Genomic DNA, 23469 nt, shown 5'->3' on the forward strand with positions numbered 1-23469 from the left:
TGTTGATTAAACCAAGAAGGAAGAACGTTCTAAAATGGATACCCTGAACTTGTAACAAGTTAAGACATAAGGTAATGAGCTTCCCATCACTGAGGCATCCTGCAGAAACTTGACCACCTGTTGGGGTGACTATAGACTGCATTGCTGCATTACCACGAGGTCAGACTGGATAAGTGGTCCCCACACCTGGCTGATCATCAGTCACCTGGGACCTTGTTAAAAGTACAGATTCCAGGCTCCATTCTCTGTGTTGGAGATTCCATATATATGTATTTTTAATTCCTGGGGTGATTCTAATGGACAAAACAATGACCCCTAAAATTCATTTCAACTCTTCAATTTTTGCGTCTTTTAATAAAATCTATTCTAGTGGCTGAGTTTGGTTATTATTTTGTTAAGGCAATTACTGTAATTTACATGTGACTAAATACATCCAACAAATATTTGATGTGCACTTAATACTTTCCTGGCCCCATTCTAGGCACGGAGGAGGCAGCAGTGAGCCACAGTAACAAAAACATCTGACCTTCTTGGATCTTCCATTTTAGTGGGAAGAGACGGACAAATCAAGTAAATATATTGTATTTGGATGGTAGAAGATGCTATGAAAAACATTAAAACATGGGCAAAGGTATGCAGGGCATGAGGAAGTGCTAGTAATTTATGTAGGATGGCTAGGGAAGGTGTCCTAATGAGGGAGCACTGGAGCAGAAACCTGAAGAAAGAGGGAGTGAAGTATGTGGGGAAGGGTGTTCCAGGCAGAAGGAACAACCAGTGTAAAGGGCCTGAGAAGGTCGTGTGCTTGCATATTGAACGAACACCAAGGAGGCCCCAGTCAGGAGTACAGAGGGTGAGTTGTGGGAGAGGAGGTGAGAGAAAAGGGGCGTGGGATGGCTGTTGATGAGAGTTATGTTATATGGCTGAGAAAGTAAATTAGGAGTTTAGTTTTGGAAATGCCAAATTGAGATGCCTTTTATAACATCCAAGATGAGTGGTCCAGTAGCAGTTGAATATGCGTCTGGAGTTCAAATAAGAGCTCCCAGATGGACACCTAAATTTGACAGTCAACTGTGCAGAGGAGACGTGGAAAGCCATGAGATTAGATGCAATCCCCCATGGACTCAGTCTAGACAGAGGAGTGAGCTCCAAGGATGGGCCCTGAGTTACCTCAAAACTTAGAGGTTAGAGAGGTGAGGAGGAATGAGCTCAAGGCTCTGAGAAGGAGCAGCCAGAGAGATGGGAGGTCTAGAAGATGGTAGCATCTCAGAAGCTGAGGAAAGTAGAGAGTCATAAACGGTGCCAAGTCCCATGATGGACCCACAGAGAGAAGGTCTAATGATTAGCTTTGGCCCATGAGGGTCATGGTTGATGTGGACAAGAGCTATTTCCATGGGGTGGTGGGTTCAAGTGAGAAAAGGAAGAGAGGATTTGGAGACCATGAGGGGATTTTTTGTAAAAGGCATGCAGAGAAGTGGAGCCATGGTTGGAGGAAGCTGTGGGGTGAAGAAGGTTGTGTGTTGTTGTCTTTCTTAAGATGTAAAATATAACAGCCTGTTTGTAAGCAGGAGGGATCCTGGTGGAGGAGGAAAAAATTGATGATGCAGAATAGAGATGGGGGAATTGAGGGCATGCTGTCCTGAGCGGATGATGCAGTGGGTCCAATGCCTATGGCGAGAGGCTGGAATTAGGAGGACGTGGATGATATCTGTCTCTACTTTTGCTGCATCAAATGTATTTAATGATGATACAGAGGAGCTCTCACATGTATGTTGGAGATTTTGCCAAAGTTAATATGTTGAAATTTTTTTGCCAAGTCTTAGTTTCTCCCATCTCTAGAATGTTCTGTAAGATTTCTGTGTGACTGTTCTATACCCTAATGAGGAAAACATCGGTATTTCACTGGCATAGAAGCAGAAGAGGGATGCATCCATCATTTCCCTTCTGGGTTAGCATTCTTTCAAAATATCTGGACACCATAAAAATGTGGATCAATGGAGATTTAAGGTCTTTCCTGGGAGGAATTTACTTGGAAGGGCTTTAAAAAAATCTTTCTAGCAGAAAATGATATCTTTGATCACCATATGCCTATTAAAATACCTTTTTTTTTCTCATGGGTTTAACAAGAAAAAAATATCAAAGCCTTTTACAAACCACATAGAAATAGCCCATTTCTTAAATGGCTGGCCTGAAATTAGCAAAGCGTAGCAAACCTGAAAACAATGGCCTTTTTGTGTTACACATTCCAAGTTTGGGCCGATCAGATCAGCATGCCAAGAGGTTATGTAAAATGGAGATAACATTTTAGATTTTAAGAAGATGTCATTGTAAAGACTAGGTCACAGCATTCCACATTGAGATGAAGATGAGGAATCTTAGATTATCAGTCCTTACCATTAACATATTCATGTGTTGTCAACATTGCTAGAAGGCCTTTGTATCTTTGTGGCACTTAGAACTTAAATTGCATTTTCTGCTTTCAAAGCACTTAATGATAGTATTGTACGTGTGTTTTCATAGATAAACTGTGATAGGCTAACCAAGCAAGGCTGGTTGGCAAGCCAGTTCTAAAACAATTCAACAGAGACTGGAAACCACTGTAAAAAAGAAGGCTGGTCTTTTGTCTGAGCTTCAAGTGGTGAATTCCACAAGGGGCATGTCTCCATCTTCTTTGTCTCCTTGGCCCAGGCACATGGTAAATATTCCTCATTAAATATTTATTGAAAAAAAAAAATCTTCCCAAAAGACTTGAAACAGGATTTCCAAGAGATATTTGTACACCCCTATGTTCATAGCAGCATTCTTCACAGTAGTCAAAAGGTGGAAGCAACCCAAGTGTCCATTGATGGATGAATGGATAAGAAAAAATGTGGTGCATACATACAGTGGATTATTATTCAGCCTTAAAAAGGAAGGAAATTCTGACACCTGCTGCAACATGGATGAACCTTGAGGACATTATGCCAAGTGAAATAAGCCAGTCACAAAAGACAAATAGTGTATGATTCCACTTATATGTGGTACCTAGAGTGGTCAAATTCATAGAGACAGAAAGTAGAACGGTGGTTGCCAGGGGCTGGGGGAGGGGAACGGGGAGTTAGTGTTTAATGGGGACAGAGTTTCAGTTTTGCAAGATGCAAAAGTTCTGAAGATGGATGATGGCAATAGTTGCACAATAATGTGAATGTACTTAACACCACTGAACTGTGCACTGAAAAGGTGGGAAGCTGGCCTGGTGGCATAGTGGTTAAGTTCACATGCTCCGTTTTGACAGCCTAGGGTTTGCGGGTTCGGATCCCAAGCGTGGACCTGCGCACCGCTCATCAAGCCATGCTGTGGCGGTGTCCCATATACAAAATAGAGGAAGGTAGGCACAGATGTTAGCTCATGGCCAATCTTCCTCAGCAAAAAGAGGAGGATTGGCTACAAATGTTAGCTTAGGCCGGCCAATCTTCCTCAAAAAAAAAAAAAAAAGTTAAGATGGTAAATTTTATGTTACATGTGTATTTTACCAAAATTTTTAAAAAAAGAATCTTAATACCTAGAACAATAGTGAAGAGTAACCCTTTTACAATAATCATAACTTGAAAATCTTGCCTGTTGTTGCAGCAAGTATAAGCACTTAATCTTTCTTTTTTTCTAATTTGCTAGAAAACAACATGATGTGAATGTTGGGAACCAGGGTGAAGTTAATCCCATGTCTTTTTTCTGAAAATTCAGATCTGAAATGGCTTTTCAATTGCAATCATCAATTCTTGAGCAAAAGGGAACGTTTAGTGAAACTCCAGAAATATCTTGAGAGTTAAGACATTACGCATTTGATGAGAATCTGTTTCAACTCCTTTGGAAAATGTGCAGAAAGAGCTGATTTTTAGCTAAAGTGACATCTCCTAAAATCCCTGGAAATGTGTCCTGGGTTTTGGGAAGTGGCTTTAGTTGTCTCTTTGGGAAGGAAAAGGCTAACTTGCCCTCTGTAGAAGAGTCCCTCCTTGGCCCCCTCCCCCCGTGATCACCAAAATATGGAGACAAAGCTTCTTTTGTCCTTTTAATAGTGCTTTCTTGAAAGAAGTTTAGTGGGAATTTTCTTTTCTGTGGGAAAAAAGATTGTTATTTTTATTGGCATCAGTGAATGAGGTCCAGCCTTGTGATTTTCATACATGACTGTTTAAATATCCGCCTTCATTCCTCAAGCAGTGGGATTGCATCCTGCCAGTAGGTAGATTGTGTAACCTCAGAGGCTGAGGGAAACTCCACAGCCCAGGGAGGTCCTGGGGGCTGTGACATCCTCTACAGAAAGGGCACCCCTTATGCTCTTTATCCTGCCCCCCCGCCGAGTTTGTCTACAGAGAGAGGGAGGGCTGGTCAGCAAATGGAAGCATCCAGCCCACCCATCACCCTATATCTCCTTGCAAACAAATAAGCACTCTCTGGCTTCCAGCTCTTACGTCCAGAGGCTTGGTTGACATGAGGCTGCTTACGGTGGCTCCCTTCTTCGTCCATGCTTGGCTTCTGCATCCCAGGTGCAGAGAACCAGGCCCTGGACTGTCGTGATCCCTGGAGATAATGCCACCATGTGCAGCCTCTTCGCCAACAGCCAGATGCCTTCTTCAGGTGTGATGCTCTCTGCCGTTAGGTGTGACGCCTGCTGCTCCATGAGCTCTGAGCCCAGTGGTGAATTGGCTCCTGGTTCTGGCCCTGGCTCTGCCGGTCACCGGTCTAGGGGCCAGACCTGGATACTTGATCACACCCCTAGGACTTGCATGCAATGACGATTCCGAGTCTCAGCAGCCTGAAAGATGGATGGAGCCTTAGAATATTAAGTGAAACAAGCCAGGAGTCAGCACTCACATGTGAGGATGAGACTGAGCGCTGGAAATCCAACAGACATAGCTCCATTAGGGCTGTGGATTGAGAGGATTATTTTCTCTGCTTTTCCAAGTGTACACTAATGCCATTGCTACACGCTGTTAAAAATTGTCCTTGGAGCCCAGGAGGCCAATGCTCAGTTTGGGCTGCCAGGGGCTGACCCTTATGCCAACTCTGCCTGGAGGAAGTCTGCCCGGCCTTGTGGGGTGTCCCTGCATATTGGGGGAGACCCACACTCCAAATGGCTTCCTTGTCTGAACTCTTTGGACAACTAAACTTAGACACACTGATTTTAAAGACTGACATGATTCTTTCCATTTTATAGATGAGCAAATTGAGGCCAAAAGATGATTGTCCAGCCAACTGGTGGCAGAGTGGAGACCAGATCTGACTGGGGCCTCCATCCCTGGCCGGTGAAAGATGGGTGGACACCTGGCTGGTCTGCTTTGGGAGAGCGGCTCAGACCTCTCTCCTTTGGAGACATACCAGTTAAGAACCAGGCTCAGACATCTAATAAGGTGGTGTTCAGAGGGGCGAGCTTTGAGAAGTGGTCATTCAGCATTTGTTCTGCAGAGAGGGGAGTCGTGGGTTGGGCTTCCCGGGAGCAGGCTCTGAGCAGAGTGTAGCTGCAGGGTGTTCATGGTGTGCTCTGGGGACCCACATCTGTGCAAGCGGGTGAGGAAGCAGGAGTGGGCAAAGAGGGATCGAGCTGTGCTGAAGCCCAAAGACAGCTTCGGCCACCTCACAGGGCGCTCGGAAGCTAGTAGGGCCCTGTAGAGTCGTCTTGAGTTGGGGGGTGATGGCCAGGCCTTTATTCTCCAATACTGATCAGTCATGACATGTGGCTGTCCCCAGGAAGGGCGAGACTTTGGACAACGGGGCCAGCTGACCTCTCTCCCACAGCTGGGCAGCTCAGCCTGTGCTGAAGGGGGTCTGGGCAGTGCATACGGGATCTGTCTTCCACAGTGGTGAAAAGGGTATCTAACATCTCAGATGCCCAGATGGCTCTCTTACCTTCTGGGATTTGGGGTAGGGTGTGTGTAATTCCCATCAGTGGGAAAATACATCTTTCTGCCGCTCTCCTGCACTCCCAGGAGCTGGTTGAGAGGAGATGTGAGGAGGGAAAAACTTAAAACTTCAGAGTCGTCCAGGCTGTTCACCAGGACAGGCCCTGAATAGTCCCACGTTTGCTCGGCAGAGACAGTAAGAGGATGCGGAGCTACTGCAGTGTGCGGGAGCTGAGAGGCAGGGCGGGGAGAGGAGGGCAGCAAGGCTGTGGCTGGCAGGCTGCTAAGGACAGGGGCATTGGACACCCCGCCCACCACTCCTAGTCTCTGCCTGGGTAACCCTAACTCTAACCCTAACCCTAGCCCTAACCCTAACCCATCACTGAAAGGATGTGAGTTCCATGCTGAGGTGGCCCCGAAGGGAAAGGAACAGCCGCTGGAAGGGCCACGCCAGAGAAATTGATAGCTCAGCGGAAGCTGATCCCCAGAGCCAGAAGAGTCACTGCGCTTGGGAGAGCCTGAACTCGCCAAAACCCCGGGAGGGCATCAGACCCTGGAAAAACCCGTCCAGAGAGCTCAAACTAACTGGATTTGAGTCTCTTCGGATGGGAGGGCCTCAGTGATGTGTGGGCACCATTCATTCATTCATTCAACAAACCTTTATTGAGCACTTACCGGGTGCCAGGCACTGTGCTCAGATCTAGGGACAGGAAGCCACTGGAGTGATCCAAGGAGGTGGAAGGGGAGAAAGAGGAAAACGAACAGCTTCAGGAAAGATGCCGGAAGTAGAAGAGACAGGACACTGGGACTTTATGGAAGTATAGCAGAGGGAAAGGGAAGGGAGGAGCTTGGGCTCCTTGGAAAGGAGACGGAGGGCTGCTCACTAGGGTGGCAAGAAGAGGCAGGCAGAGCGAAAGCAGTATTGGTGGCCCCGGGATCAAGGCGTTCCTGGATGGCACTCTGCCTTGTTCCAGCCAAGTGCAGGTGCTGCGGACACACGGGTCGCTCCCAGATGTTTCGTCCGTGCTCACATCCCTCTCAGCATCACCGGCTGCAGGACCAGCCGCTGTGCACCGGGGGAGGACTGCTGAATACAGCATGCCGGTTCTGGGGCTTACCATGCCACTTCCGGTCTGTGTCCAGACCAGCCACAGAGCGGAGACTCGGAGTGAAAAGGCTGCTGGGTAATTTGGCAAGTCATGTTCCAAGTCCTGTTCCACACAGTGATAGAAGTCAGCAGCCCTGTAACAAGAGGAAAAATAAAGCCACGCCAGCCCTCTTTGAGAAATTAAAACATCCCCATGTCCAGGCACTATTCTGGGTGTGTCACACATGTTATTTTTTGTCTGCTCAGATCAACACTCTTTATCATCCCACCTTAGAGATGAAGACACCAAGGCTCAGGGAGAGTGTGTAATTTTCCTGAGGCTCCACAGCCAATAGGAGGCTAGGCCAGGGCTCAAATCCAGGTCTAAGAGACCCTGAAGCTGGTACTTTTTCCTGCTGTTCTGCTTTAGAGAGAGTGCAGGGTGTATTCTGGAACCATAGGAAGAAGATGAACTTGAAGCCAGCATCTTATGAATGGACGTAATTGCCAGCACGTTGAAGGGCATTGCTATGGTGTGTGATAAAAGCTCCCCCCATCTTAGAATTCCAGCCATCTCACTCTTCCTAACAGGGATGGGTTGTTTGAAAAGTTTGAAAACTCAGTCGGGGAGCTCCCCACTCCCTCTGGTAACCACCTCACCACCCCAGGGAGAGGTTTCAGCTGCAGAAGTATCGGTAGCTCCCATGTCCAGAAGGCTTCTGATTTTGGGATGACTCTTAGGCTCTTAAAATGGGGACCCCCACGCCAACCCTAGATTCTGCTCTCTCAACCTCAACCTCCGCAGCCCGTCTTACCCTGCCAAGCCCTAAGTATCCATGGAAAACTTCACCACGTTCCTGCATCAGGCAGGTGAGCCCGTGCCCCTCCCACCATCCACCTGGCAGTCGTGGTTTTCCCAGAAAGAGCCAGGGAATCAGCACGGAGAAGGAGCCACTGCTGCAATGGTGAAAGTGCTCGCACGGGCGCGCGCGCGCGCGCGCGCGCACATACACTCACAGCCGGAATAAACCGGATAATCAAGCTGCTCTTAGCTAAGTTCTGTAACATCTGTTTGTGTTAAGGGGAGCCCTTTGAAAATGATTTTTTCCCCTTGTTTATAACAACAACTTTAATTTTAGATTGTGGAGAAATGGCGTGTGGCAATTATTTTTGCTTTCTTCAGCAAGACGTGTTTAAGTAAATGAGACTCATTTCCAGAATTGAAGAGCTGAAAGAACCTGATTAACAAGATCAGCGCCTACAATCGCACAGAGTGACTGTGAACAAACAGCCCCGGGGAGCCGGGCCGGGAAGATTCCCCGGCTGTGGGTTCTGCTCGCCTGCTGGCCGGCAGACATCAGCAGATGGGCTGCTAATGTAATTAGGAATCGTTGTGTTAAATGAGCCATTATTTAAATTATCTGCTAATTTTCCTATCTGTTAACCTGCTGAAAAAGAGACAGTGATATCTGAGAAATCTCAGGCTAAGCACCAACTAGATGCTTAACCCAGTTCTTCCCTTCACTGCAACATTGGACCTTATGGCAGCAGTTAGCAAATGGCTTTCTGTAGGGTTTTTGCCCGATGCATCAGCAGATTAAGGAGGGACAGTAGGAGACGTGCGCAGTCTGTATGTGGGTTTCCACCGGGTGGTAGAACCATCAGATGGTCCTTTGCCCTGGGAGGCTCTTAGCTCTCCTGACCACTTCTGTTTGTTTGCTGCTCAAGGACTCTAAATTAAAGGGTATTTGGTATTTGGGGCGCATAAGGCAAGGTTAGCCTGAGTCGACCCTCTCTTGTTTCTGCCTACCCTGAGACACTGGTGGCGGACAGGGAAGTGAGGGGCAGGAGGGAGGACAAGGTTAAAACGGGGCACACGGAGGAGCAGGTTACAGCAGTGGGCTCAGTCCTACCGGGACTTCTGGGAGGTGGCCCAGGGCACACTCGGAGCTGCCCACCCGAGGAGCAAGCAAGTGGAGGTCTCAACCCACCAGCTGTTGTGTATTTTGAGTTGGGGGCTGCTCCTGGGAGCGTTCACTTCCTAGCATGTCAGGCCTGCCCTGGACGCTGCGGGGGGAGCTTGCTCCTGCAGTTAGAGAAAGCCCCAGAAGCTGGAGTGAGTACCGGGGCATGTGGTGGGCACCAACAACCTCTGCTATCTCCTCGCTTCTAACTTTGCTTATCCTTGGATATTTAAGAGGTAAGTGCAAGATTATTTTATAGAACAGCTGGAAAGTTAAGTTAGCCACTCTAGCCAATTCTAGAAAATCTAAATAAATTCTTTGCACAGGTGTATCAGGAGTTTGGCCTAGCGAACTCTCTCTGGCTTCCTTCAGCTTCTTGGCAGGTTTGCCTCCTTCTCTGCTTTCTCTCCACTCCCCAGTGGAGCTCATGCATATTTCTTCTTCATCTTATGGGTCAGGTGATTAGCGAATTCCTATTAGTTGTCGTCATTCTGGAGATCATCAAAAAGAGACTAAGAAAAAGGGTTTTGCCCTCAAGCAACTTAGAAGCTCATTGAGAGAAAAGATATGCAAGGTGGAGAAATGAGAGGCCAAAAAAAGACACCAGATAACCAAGGGGCCAAAATCAGGGACAGGGGCTATCAGGGGAGAGAGGAATGCATCATGTTGCAATGGGGAGGCCTTTTGGAGGATGTGGGACAGCTTGGGTCTCACAGACACCACCTGAGTGTGGTTTGTAGTTTACTCTTGGCCGGGTGGCAGAGAAGGTGAGGGGTGGCTTTTAATCGAATCAAGGAGGAAAATAAAACCCCACAAAATGCACCACTTTAAAAACAAGCTTTGTCTAGGCAGAGCAAGGCATGGTGATAAAGTCCTGACTGTCCCTGAGAACATTCCTAAAGGAATGTTCCTGGAGAATCTGTTAGATTCAAATCGCTCTGGAACAAGCCCTTGACCAGAGGTTCCTTGGGATGTCATGGAGTTTGTGTTGACGGCCACCAATGACTGACCTCAGTCTTCCCACCTCCTGCCAAAAATTTCACATGTAATCAATGCTAGCATTTATTGCTCACCCTCAAGAGCCTGCACCATGTGAGCACTTAACTCACATGCATTTACCCCTCACAAGTGCCCCAGGAGAGCAGTGATCGCCCTCTCCCCAGATGAGGGAGCAGAAGAAGGAACTGCCCAGGCACAGGCACGTGAGTGGTGGAGCGCCACTTGATCCCAGCTGCTGACTTCCACACCCTGCGTGCTCTGTCACTCATGGCCCAGCAAAGTGAAGGGCCATGTTGACATAAAGACAAGACTGCCCTCTCCACATGGGAGAAAAAACTGTTGACATTAGAAACGTCGTGTCCAGTTTCCACTCACCAGTAACTTGTGTGTAATGGTTGTCCCTGTTTCCTGATTATTTTGTAAAATCTCATTACGCAAATTTGGGTGGGAGTGCTAGAACTGGAGAACACTGTCAAGGAAGCATGCTGCAAAGGAGAAAGTTTTCATTCGGGAGTACTAGAATTTTCACGTCTTCTTTCTTGTCTTCTAGAATAGGTCATCTAAGACCTTTTGGCCTCTCAACATTTTGTGTGTAATGGGTAGGCATGCAATACACATTTGTTTGTATAAATGAATAAACACGTTCCTGTTGCCTGGAATATCTGTCTCTCCTACTTAGTCTTCACTCAGTGAAAGTCTCTCTGTCTCCACTCTTGTTCTGTTATGTAACATCTGTTGATCGAGCACCTACTGAGCCCTGGGCACTGTCCAGGGTACTGAGGATAAAGAGATGACCCACATGTGGGTCCCCCTCTCCTGGAGAGTGCCCTGTGCTGAGGATGTTATCTGGAGAAGACAGGTAGACTCCTACATGAAAACGATGCGTCAGGGCCTGGTGACACAGAATTCTCGGGAACGACGTGTAAGATGTTTCCAAGAGCACAGGAAGGAGGTATCTGTGACACAGACTGAGAGGGGAGGGCCATGGCGGGAAAAGCAGGAGGTGGTGTTTCCAAAGCTTCAAGGAGGGACTGGTCGGTAGTGGCCAGTGGTGTTTGCAGGCCGGGCGAGTAAGTGGAGAGCTGGGAGGTGGCCGTGGATTTAGAGTACGGAGGTCATTGGTGGGTTTGACCAGCACTGCAGCAGTGAGGCAGAAGCCCCATTTCAGTAGGTTGTGGAAAGACAGGGAAGTGGAGAATTGAAACAGGAGCTAACCCACTGGTGCTCAGCTGTGAAGGGGATGAAAGGCAGGAGCTCCAGGGAGCGTGTTTTGGGTTTTGCTGTCTTTAAGAAGTGGACAAAAAAGTTGCCCTGTCAACTCCCGCAGCTCCGAACCTTCCTAGGTCTCATCTCACGACTTGGACCACAGGCAGCTTTGGAGGGCAGGCCCACGGACACTTTGTTCTATCCCGATGGATGCTAAACTCTGCAGGGGCCGGGATCACGTGTCCGTCACCTCTGCTGATCTTGCTCACTGCAGGCCGGCACAGGGAGGACCCGCTTCTGCCCTGCAAGGGCCCCTGGGACCCTGATGCCGCAAAGGGCTCTGAGTCGTGAAAAGCCAGTGACCATTGGAATACAGGCCCTCGGCTCCTCATGGAAGCAGATTTTTGTCACTTGGTACTATTTTTTGGAAGAAATGGAATGTGAGTTCTACAGGAGGCTGCTCCATGTCGGGAAGGAAGTGGTGACTCCCAGGGTCTGGTCTGGGACATTCCACCTTTGGCAGCGTTTCTGCATTCCTCGTTGCAAAGCCGTGGTACTGTCTTTCTTACATGCATCTGAGTCATTTTCTGTTGTGCTTTGAAAGGTCAGAACGTTCTCCGAATTTGAGACTACGTGTGTATTTTCCATGTCCCTTTATGGGGCTGAATGACATGTCCTGGGGTTAGACTGTCGTGTGTGCGTGGAGTTGAACCCAAGGAGGCAGGAAATAATTTAGGAAATTCCCAGGATAAAGGAAGCAGGAGAGGATGGTGTGTGGAGTGGAGGGAGGCGTCCAGAAGAAACCTGCACCCTGACCCTTTGAGTGTCAGTCATTTTAGAGTGGATCATGTAGAATTTATAGGACAAGCGGCATTATTTTTTTTCCTTTGCGGTTGAGACTTCTTGTGAAAAGGGCGTCATGGCCTTGGCGAGAAATCAACGTGAGAAATGTCCATTTTCAGCGTCATCACACAGAAAAAGGTGTTGGCTTCTTTGTGGCTCAGAAACATTACTTGACAACCCAGAGTGTTTACTGCTCCCTGGATATCCATCCCTTCCTGACTCTGTAGCTGCCTCGTTTAGTGGGGCAATTTCTCTCCTCAAATCATATATTCTAGGAGCGACCGAGGCGGCAACCAGCTTTGCAGAGCTGTGACTCCAAATTGAATTTTCTTGAAAGCTGGCTTCTGCTGAAACAGCTGGGGGAGATATGGTCCTACCAAATGCCTGGGAAATTAGAAGAAGTCACTGTGTGAAATAATGCCATCTATGTTTTGGTGTAACTTGCTCCGCTTTTGTGTCCCCTGCCTCTGCAAAGCGGGGACAATGTGCATCGTGGCAGAAGTGAGGACGGGGGTGTGGAAGAGGACTCGATTCTGATACGATGTGGAGGCTGTGGGTAGAATTCCACACCCAGGAAAGAAGAGTGAAATGTCGACCAAGATAGTCCCACGTCACTGGGGCCATTATGCCAAGGACAATAGTCTTGTGTCTGCTTTGACCGTGCCTGGTTTCGCAGGAGCGTTGGGTGCGGATGTGGAATGCCAGTCTGAGAACCAGGCTGCTGGGGGCCTGGCCTTTCCACACGTCCTCCTGGGCTGTTGGGTGTGTGTTTGCCAGCGAGACCCAGGAAAGGCTTGTAAAGATGGCGCTTTCCTGACTGACCAGGACCATGGGGAGGAAGGATGGCATTGTGCAATAATCTATAGGCTTTATTATTCGTGACCTTTAATGACCGAGAAAAAGTATTTCTCACTGTTATGCAATTGTTTTTTCTTTTTTTCCTTAAGATGATTGAAGTGTCTTGCCTAACTCCACACTCTTCTTTTAAAAGCCGGAAATTCCCTTACTTGCCTCCTAAAGGAATTCTATTGTTTTCTTTCTCCTTCACTTCTGCTGCTTTCTTTCACCCAACAACTTTAAAAGCTTATCTTGCCTCCAGGAGCCATTTACATCTACCTCGAGGAGACAGTGATGAGGACTCAGGGCCCCGTGGGTCACACAGATTAGCTTATGCCAGCTGGGACCCCGAGCGTCCGCTGTTAGAACATAGCCTTGGTCCTTGACAAGTTGCATGTTGGGGCTTCATTCCAGTGACGGGCAAGGTCCCGGGTGGTGCTGCTTTCACACTGACGTCTGTGATACTGTGATTTATAAGAAGAAATATGTATTTGGTCTTCCCAGTTCCCAGCACAGAGCTCCTGAAACTCTTGGACGTTCCTAAGTGATTAGAGTGACAAAGGTGTCTTTTGTTACTCATAACGAGCCCCTTTCAACCACTGTGTTATGTTAATGAGCTGGCTTTGGGAAAGCACCTAAGGATGGGGAACCAACCCTGTACTCAGAGGGTTGGAACTTTCAGCCTCACCTCTGGGGAGGGGAGAAGGGTTAGAGGTTGAATAAACTACCAGTGGCTAACAATTTAATCAATCATGCCTAGTGATGGGGCCTCCATAAAAATCCTAAATAACGGGATTAAAACAGAAAATGTGTCATAGGAAGTGATAGAATTAAGAAAAATGAGTATAATTGAATGTAAATGGTCTAAACTCATCTCTTTTTTTTTAATTTTATTTATTTATTTTTTCCCCCAAAGACCCAGTAGATAGTTGTATGTCATAGTTGCACAGCCTTCTAGTTGCTGTACGTGGGACACGGCTTCAACATGGCCGGAGAAGTGGTGCGTCGGTGCGCGCCCGGGATCCGAACCCGGGCCACCAGCAGCGGAGCGCGTGCACTTAACCACTAAGCCACGAGGCCGGCCATAAACTCATCTCTTAAAAGAATTGCAGTTGAGGGATTTTTCAAAAGAAAACAAAATCAGAGATTCTGATATGCCTACCCCCTTCGAGAATCGTGTTGTGGGGAGCCACTGAAAATGCGAGTGTTTGGGAGCAGAGAGAGACAACTCCATCTATATTCCTGTAGGAATATTGAGCCCAGCGGGACTGACCGACAGACCATCCCCTCCTCCTGTTTTTACCTGTTGGCGACCTTTCCATCTGTCGACTGACGAAAAATCACTACAGTTTAAACAGCGATATTTATTCGAGTAACTAGAATTGCAATTCAGGGAGCACAGATTCAGGTAGAAACCCAAAACGTGTTCCAATTACAGGAGAGGGGCTCAGGGTTTTTATGGGAAAAGGGAAGAAGATGAGGTGAGTTGTATTAAGGAAGAGTTCATTGGTGCCAGATGAGACGAGGCTGGGTTTGTACTTCATTGATTGGTTAGCGCTTTGGTCATCAACAAAGTCCAGTTTTATCAGTCTTTACAGACAGGATATTCTTGTCCTCCTGACTTCTTGGAATGTGGGTGGTTTGGTCCAGTTTGGAAGATAAAGAAAACAAGGCACACAAGTCCATTCCTCTGGAGTGACTTCTCTGGTTCTACAAGGCTCCACTCATGTCTTCTTTCATAGAACCATGTGAGAATTCCTAGACATCACCAATTCCTCTCCAGTAAAATCCAAGTACACGCAGATAAACATTTATGATAAATTCAGATAAGATTCAATCCCAGTTGTGGGATTGGGGACTTGAGCTGTTGGGCATCAAATATTTGAATGGAGAACCAGATAATAGATGTCTTTAAATTGCATTCTATCTAAAATCAATCCAACATCTCTGAAGGGGAGCGAGACCCTGCAAATTTTCTAGTGACTGTGTGTTAGTAAGTGGAAATTAAGGGGAGAGGATTCATTTCCTAAAGTAGAGATACATAAAGTGACATTTATAGTCTCTAGGTATGTCATCACCATCCTTTTAGATATACTTCAGGCCTGAGTCCTGAAGTGGAGCAGAATTTGATACCCCAAAATATGCCTCCTTTCATAGGATTATTTTCGGCTGATTATCTTTAAGAAACTGCAGATACAGGAGAAGCTCTGAAAACGGATAAGTTACTCTTTTGTAAGAAAAATTAATATGTATAAGGGAAATCCCTATTTGTAAGGGTGTCTCCCTCACTGTACCAGGAAGAGGGAGATGACTCAGTCTCTAGAAACTAACTTATCACTGGAGAAGGCAAGGACTTAAATCTGCATAACCACCTTACCCTTGTTTACTGTGCTTTTCCTGGTCACCTGCCATAACTGACCCCTCACCCCCAATGTCTTTTTTCTGTGGCTGAAGAAGGTATTTGGGTGATGGCTTGGGTCATTTCAGTGAGTTATTCAGTTTTCCTGGGTCTCTCCTGTGTTTACAGGAGGTGTACATATTATTAAACTTCTGATGTTAATCTTTCTTTATTTTCAGAGTCTCAGCCAAGAACCTACAAGGGTAGAGGGGAAATTATCGTTCTTTCCCGACAGGCCCCAGATCTGTCTCTCAGCCGTTCCTGCAGAGTTGTCATGGACATGACCTTCAGCGGTGGGGAGGGAATTCTCTAAAGTAGATTCTGGTTTGAGAAAACGTGGGCATCGCATTTGTTGTGTCCACAGCCCCAGGCAGGTGCTCCCAGGATAATTGTTCGTTATTCTTCACTATTTCCAGAGCCTACTGTGGGGAAAGGCCTCACACTTAGTAGAGGAGGGGAGCTCTGTCTGGAGGGAAGCAGGAACCTGCTGTGGTATTTAGCGAGCAGCCCAAACACTGTGCCTCTGTGGAACCTACACGCAGCGGGTTCAGGTGCATGGACTGTGTCTCCTTTGTTTGTTTTTTCCTGAATCTGTATTTTCTTTGTATCAAGGGCCAAGTTAGTGTCTTTGACTTTACCTTGGAGAATAATTTAGTTGTTCATTCAACAAATATCTGAGCGCCTACTCTGTGCCTGGCCCTGTTCCAGGCACTGGGGACAGAGTGGTGAAGAACATGGCAACAGTCCTTGCCTTCTCGAGTGTTCATGCTAGTGGATGAAGGGCAGTGGGTAAGGTAATGAGCGAGTAAATTGTAGGATAGCTCACAGAGCCCGGGGAGTGGTCATGAGGGGTTAAGAGAATGCATTTGGAGTAAGACAACCTCAATTTGAGGCCCAGCTCCGCCACCCGCCACTGCATGAGCGGACAGGTCAACCTCTCTGCACCTCAGTTTCCCCATCTGTGAAATGAGTTGATGATGCTGCTGTCCTCAGAGGACCGTTGTAAGGATTAAATAAGTTAATATATATGAAGCAGTTCCAGGAGGCCCTGGCAAATAGTAGGTGCTGTTAGATGGCTGCCATGCTGTAATTGTGCCAGAGGTGGTGAGGGTTATGGGAGCAAAGGGAGGAAGGGAAGGGGGTGCCAGCTGGGACTGGGAACTGCAGGTCAAAAGGGATGATCAGGGGCCGGCCCCGTGGCTTAGCAGTTAAGTGTGCGCGCTCCGCTGCTGGCGGCCCGGGTTCGGATCCCGGGCGTGCACTGATGCACCACTTCTCCGGCCATGCTGAGGCTGCGTCCCACATACAGCAACTAGAAGGATGTGCAACTATGACATACAACTATCTACTAGGGCTTTGGGGGAAAAATAAATAAATAAATAAAATTATTAAAAAAAAAAAAAGGGATGATCAGGGTCGGCTTCACTGAGAAGTTCTCATTGACTAAAGCCTTGGAGGAAGTGGTGGAGTGTGCCACGTGGGTATCTGGTAGGAGCACTCTGCATCCGCAAAGGCAGCTGGTGGAAAGACCCCAGGGGAGAGCATCTGGCATGCTCATGGAACAGCGTGGCAGTCAGCAGGGACTGACCTCACTCCAGGCCATAGGGCAGGGATAGAGTGAGGTCAGGGAACAGGCAACAGACTTGGCAGCCAGTCTAAGGACTTGGGCTGTTACGCTGAGAGACATCTGGGGCCGTGGGAGGGCACAGGATGGCAAACTCTGAATTATACTTTAATAGGGTCATGGTGGCTGTGGAGAGACTGATTAGGGTAAGATGATGGTTCCATTGACCACACTGGTGGAGGTGATGAGAAGAGCTCAGGTGCCTAATAAACCTGAAGGTAGAGCCAACATGATTTCCTGACATGACTGGATGTGGGGCATGAGGGAGAGAGGGGCATTAAGGATGACTCTGAGCTGTTTTGCCTGAGCCGACATGACAGAGCCACCAATGACTGACGTGGCGAAGTCTGTGGCTACAGCAGATTTGGGGGACCTAGGGGTTCAGTTCTGAACATGTCAGACTTGAGATGGTATATTTGTTTCCTGGGGCTGCCATAACAAAGTACCACACACTATGTGGTCTAAAACAACAGAAATTTATTCTGTCACAGTTCTAGATGCCAGAAGTCCGAAATCAAGGTGTCAGCAGGTCCATGATCACTCTGAGATCTGATTAGAATCCTTCCTTGCCTCTTCCAGCTTCTGGTGTTCGCCGGCACTCCTTGGCATTCCTTGGCTTGCAGCCGCATCACTCCAGTCTCTGCCTCTCTTGTCACATGGCTGACATGGTTCTCCCTGTGTGTCTGTGTCTTCACATGGCGCTCTCCTCTTCCTATAAGGACACCAGTCATATTGGAGTAGGGCCCACTCTAATGACCTCATCTTAACTTGATTACGTCTGCAAAGACCCTATTTCCAAATAAGGTCCCATTTGCAGGTACCAGGTGTTAGGACTTCAAAGTATCTGTTTGGGGGACATAATTCAACCCCTGACAGATGGCTGTTAGACGTCCAGGTGGAGGTGTGGAGTAAGTAAAGCCTGGAGCTCAGGGAGAGGCCTGGGTTGGAGATGGAGTTGGGGAATCATCAGCACTCGGGAGGCATTTAACGCTGTGAGACTTGATGGGGTCACCACGGGGGTGAGTGTGGATGGAGCCCAGAAGTGGTTCCAGAGCTGGGAACCCTGGGAAACTCCAGCACACTGGGGAGATGAGAAGCGCCCAGCAATGGGACTGAGATGGGTAGTCAGAAAAGGAGGAGGAAAATGAGGAGAGTGTAGTGTCCTTGAATCCAAAGGGAAGAACTATTTCCAGGAGGAGGGAGTGACTGAGTCAGAGTCTCCCAATGGGTCAGTAAGAGGAGGACCGAAAACACTGGATTTAGCAAAACCGTGGGTTTTGACAAGAGCAACAGCACGATCGGTGATGAGATAATCTAGGTAAACTCTTACCAACTTGGATTTCCTTATCTATAGTTTTTTAAACTTGATTCTCAATATTTGGGGTTATATCTACATATTCTGTTTATTTCTAAAAGATGTCTTCATTCTGTAAGGAGTTGGCTATGTGTCTGTACTTGGGATAGATGCTGGGCATAAAAAGATGGATATCATATACTTCCAACCCTTGGGTATCATTGTCTACGAGGGGAAACGATGAAGCAACTAAAATACAGCGCAGTAGCTCAATATCCTTGGTCACTGGGGAAATACAAATTTAAACCACAGTGAGATATACCATTGCACACCCACTAGAATGGCCATAATAAAAAAGACCAACACCACCAAATCTAGAGAGGAAGTGGAGCAAATGAACCAGATGGACCACTGATACATTGTTTGTGGGAGTGTAACTTGTCTTATCTACTTTGGAGAACTATTCAGCAGTTTTTTAAAAAATATTAAAAATATATCTATCGTATGACCCAACAACTTTCACTCCTGGGTCTTTACCGAAGAGAATGGAAACATAGGTCCACAGAATGACTTATACAAGGATGTCCATAGCAGCCTTCTTCGTAATAGCCTAAAACTGGAAACAACCCAAATGTCCATCAAGAGGAATATAGATAAGTTGTGATATATCTGTGCAAAGGAATACTACTCAACAGTAAAAAGAAGCAAAGTACCGATACACACAACAATACGAGAGAAGCTCAAAAACAGTTTGAGCAGAAGAAACCAGACTCAAGAAAACCCCCCACGATTACATTTAGATAATGTCCAGGAACCAGGGAAACCGATCCATGGTGACAGAAGTCAGAAAGTGGTTGCCTGTGAGGACCAGGAGGGATTGCCTGCAAAGGAGTGTAAAGGGACGTTTCAGGAATAATAGAAATTTCTGTGTCTTGGTTTGGGCCCATACCTTGTCAAAGCTCACCAGTCAAAAATCTAAGATCCTGCATTTTTATTGCATGTAAATTACACCTCATGAAAACTAAAAAAGAATACCTGTGACAGGTGTTCTCAGGGCTATGCGGCAGAGATGAGGGAATCCCAACCGCCAGGAGGAGGCCAGGGAGGCATCCTGGAGAGGGGAGGCCCCGCTGGATCAGGATTTCCAAGTGAGATTGGAAAGACAGAAAGAGGGCTATCCCAGCCAGGTGACCCACCTGGCCAACAGCCCAGGGTGAGGAAGGGCTCCACCTTGTTAGCAAGTACCGATGGCTTAAAAAGGAAATTCCAGTTATTTCACTGAATTTATTTTTTTTAAGGCATGTATGTATCTTGGGCAAAACTGTTTCCCCCTTCTGCTGCAAGCTTCTTACTGGACTATGTTCAAATTTCAATTTTGTAACAGCGTTTTTAAAATTTCTAATCAATATAAGTTTTTTCCAAGTAACAAATTGTTCTTAGTACTTACCTTTGAAAAGAATTATTTAAGAATGTTACCTGATTCAAGTAACCTGATGGTTTTTATTTTTTCCCCTTAAAAGCTGCAGATTCTCGTTGACACTGGAAGCAGCAACTTCGCTGTGGCGGGTGCCCCGCATCCCTACATAGACTCTTACTTTGATGCCAAGAGGTGAGTGATGAGTCCGTGGCTGGGCATGGCCAGGTTTGGGAGTGTCACACAAATACCTCAAAATATGCTGGAACAAAACAGCCAGAAGTCCATTTCATTTTAAGGGGGATATATGTATGTATATATTTTGTGTGTTTATGTGTGTATTCGTATGTATATGTATATATTTGCGTGTACGTGGATATGTGTATATGTGTATATTTGTGTGTATATGTAGATATTTGTGTGTATGTGTAGATATTTGTGTGTATGTGTAGTATATGTTTGTGAGTATGTGTATACCTTTGTGAGTATATCTGTGTGTAATATATATATATATACACACATGTGTATGTTTTCATTCCAGGGAAATCTATAAGGGGATTCTCCTGATAGCCTTGGCGCAGTCTCGTGAGATTCACTTTATAAAAATTCAAGTCAGACAGAAGTTTTGTGGTTGTACCTGAGTTGCAGAGAGCGCTGATCCTTTGATGTTATTCAGGCCCTCTTGTCCTAAAGTGGAGGTGGCCTCAAGCAGAGAGAGGAGCTTGGGGGTGAGTGTGAGACTGTTCTGGGCGAGGCCCTGGGGTCGCTTGGAAAGCCACCTTTGCTGTGGCCCTGAAGTTCAGCAGAGGTTAAGGTGTGGCTCATGGAAATCATTCCTGTGCAGGGAGGTGTTTCTGGGTGAGAGATGTCCATGCCTTGTTAGGAAAGGATAAGTGTTGTAAGCACAAAGCCTTTAGGCCTAAGACCAGGGCTCCAAGCTAGCCGTTGTGGGGTGGGGTTATGAGAAAAGATGGGAGCCAGATGGAGGTCTCCGGAATAAAGCCAGCTCTGCGCCCTCCGTGCCCTCTGCCCTGCAGAGCAGCCCTGGTGGTGGTCCAGGGAGAGTTGGGGCCTCTTGTCACCGTTCAGCTCCAGAGGAGCCCGTGGGGTCCCGGAGCTGCTCTCATGCTGTGCACGTTTTGATCTCACATCTGTTTTTGGGACCCTAAAATTTAAACTCAACAGATAAAACAAGTAGGCTGACATGTGGTGGGCTTTTAGGTTCTTGAACTGGCGACAGACTCAGAACTGTCCCATCAGATTTCCCTCCTGTAAGTCCTCTTCGTGTTTTCCATTCTCACTTTCCTCAGCCGCAGTGTTTTGTTCCCAGGAATAAACCTAGCTAGGGGAAAAAAGGAGGGAAAAATGGAAGTGGGGGGGATAACAGAAGTTTCTGAAAATACCAGCCTATTTCAATAGGCAGAAGGCTTTGCCGTGTGTAAAAGTAGTGCTTATCTGCTTTCTGCCGGTACCATATCTCGGTCTCCCATTGTGGTGGCACAAAGAGGTGTGGTCTCCTGTGTGTACAGCTGGAGGGGAGTGGGAGAGAGTGCTATACAGAGATAGCTAGTTGGCCCCTCCTTCAAGGAACTTATAGTTCAGTTTATGACTCAGTGTATTGATAATCTTTCCTCATTGATATTCCAGGATGAAACTCCTGGCCGCTGGTGGCTTTGTGATCAAGGAGACTAACATGTGCCCTGAAGCTGTGGCTGTAACCACAAATACATGTCAAGTGGGGGAAGGATATTTCTCTGTGTGTGCAGGCAGGGGAGGGGGTGGGCTTATGATGCATGGGCACCCCTTTGCCCTTTCCTATTCAGATTGGTGGTTCGTCCAGATCCTCTGCCCTAACCAGCCCCCACCCCCAACTGCTCACTCTGGCCTGCTTCGTTGTAGAACAGAACTTCGAGTTGGTCCAGACCTCTTGTTTTCCCTCATGTAGCACAAGAGATCGAGGAGGCCAAGAGATTTGCTGAGGTTCAAGCTTTTAGGTCAGCGGTTCCCAAACCTTCAGCCCCATCACCCCTTTTTGATAATGAGTGCTTTCTGATGCCCTGAAATGAAATGCAAAGGTATCATAAATCACCCACATACATGACTCTAAATGCCCCAGTGTGATATAGGGAGAGTAAGAGGTAATTGATAGAAAGGTGATCAGTACCTCAATATGTAAATACTCTGGGTCGACTGTAGTGGAGACATGTGAAGCCGGAGTATGCACGAGGCTGTGAGCATCACCGCGAGCGTGTGGCACCCAGTGTAGACTAACAATGGTGGTTTATTAGTTTTTTGAAATAGACTCAGACACCCAGAGCAGCTTGGGTTGGTGATATGGTTTTCCAAGTAGGTGAAGAATCTTGGTAAAACTCCCCCCAAAGTATCACCTTCCCCCCAATTTATAAAGTATTTGCAGTCCTTGAAAATGCAACGTATATCGAAACTACGTAAAAAATGTTTATCTCGGTGACAAAGCAATCCTAGCCCTATATCTTTTCCACTAGGAGGCTGTAGTCTCTACATTTACCCAGGTTCCCCACGCCTACCGCAGGGCTCAGAACACACGGACCTGGAGCTGAGTTCCATGCCATGCTAGCAGGTTTCCTCCCCCTGGAGTAATTTTGGTTTTCATCATGCATCTATAGACACATGATACAACAGAAAAAAAAAAAAGAAAGTACAGCCTAGTAAAGCCAAAGTTAGAGTGATGTGTATAGTTCCCTTATAGATTTAAATGTGCAAATTTGCCACCATGGATGGTTATTTCCTTCCCAGTAGGTAAATGGTAGTTCTTTGGCAGCTGCCCATAGCCAGGGTTTGATAGAGGTCAAAGTGCACTTTTCAAGCCAGACACCCTTTTGCAGATGCAACTACTGAAACATTCAAGGGTCAATAATAGTCAACAGTACAAATACTGTGTACAATGCCATCTAATACGTGTACAGTATTTAATCAACTATAGACAACTGGTGTCTTTCTCATTTACCTTCCACTTTGTTCACTGTTTGGTTGGACCATGGTTCTCTTTCAGGCTTTGGTAGGACACATCTTTCTAACTTACCTGCTAACCTTGCTAACTAGGTTTGTGTTCAGGTAGCAGATGTCCTTCTTTTTCATACTTAAATATGGAACTTCTCTGGCTTCTTTGCACCTGACTTAAGGTGGAAACACCTGAGAACATCCATAGCTCCCCAGATGGCTAGGCCTTCCCTCCTGCTAACCCCACAAGAGAATTTAGGGCTCCCTTCAGCTTTCTGGGCACTCAAGGTTCTCATCTGTTTCTCCTTTCACTGACAAACAGAGAAATAACAGAAGCCACCGATGTGCAGGGGAAGCCCAGATGTCCCCTCCGTTGTCAGTGTCATCCACTGGCACTTCCATCATTCAGACTTCAGCTGGCCCTCCTTATTTGCAAGTGTTGCTGAAATTTACTTGGTACCTGTAGAACATCGCCCACATTTTGGGCCTCTAGCCCTAATACTGCCTTTCTTTTAGAGAGAACCATTCTTCGACGGCCTGTCATGTTTCTTCTTAGCTGAATCAGATGTGAAGTGTCACATTTCGGGGTTTTGGGCAAATTCTGTTCCATCAACTGCACCCCTACTAACATGCGTGTTTTGCAGGTTAAGTACCTGCTTAGATTGGTGTTCTAAACCTTCTTTTTTCTCCTTTCCTCTGTTTTTTTCCCCATACTTCTCATAGACTTATGTATTTATTATTGTAAAGATATGAACTAGGAACATAATGTAAATTATGTATGATTAATTTGTCTAATGCTTTCAGCTAACTTTAGAGTTGGCCTAAGGTACACTTTCCACCATCATATTTGATGGAAGCCAAGAGAATGTTCTTACTTCCTCAATTTTTAACAAAGCCTTCTTTTCTGAGATGTGGCTTCCTGCCCTATGATGTTTCTGTATTTGCTTGTCCCTC

The 23469-nt window shown here is 46.8% G+C and overlaps 1 protein-coding gene across 3 annotated transcripts in view; it reads left to right on the forward strand.

The window, feature by feature from the left end:
- The window catches only part of BACE2 (beta-secretase 2), a 96029-nt gene that overhangs the window by 17867 nt on the left and 54693 nt on the right, over positions 1-23469 (forward strand). For all 3 annotated transcript variants that reach the window (XM_058523132.1, XM_058523131.1, XM_058523133.1), the window contains exon 2: positions 19643-19731. In XM_058523132.1, the coding sequence (XP_058379115.1) occupies positions 19643-19731 (89 nt within the window). The remainder of the gene's footprint in view (positions 1-19642; positions 19732-23469) is intronic.

The sequence above is a fragment of the Diceros bicornis genome, chromosome 27, assembly GCF_020826845.1.
Source record: "Diceros bicornis minor isolate mBicDic1 chromosome 27, mDicBic1.mat.cur, whole genome shotgun sequence".
Classification (NCBI taxonomy): domain Eukaryota; kingdom Metazoa; phylum Chordata; class Mammalia; order Perissodactyla; family Rhinocerotidae; genus Diceros; species Diceros bicornis.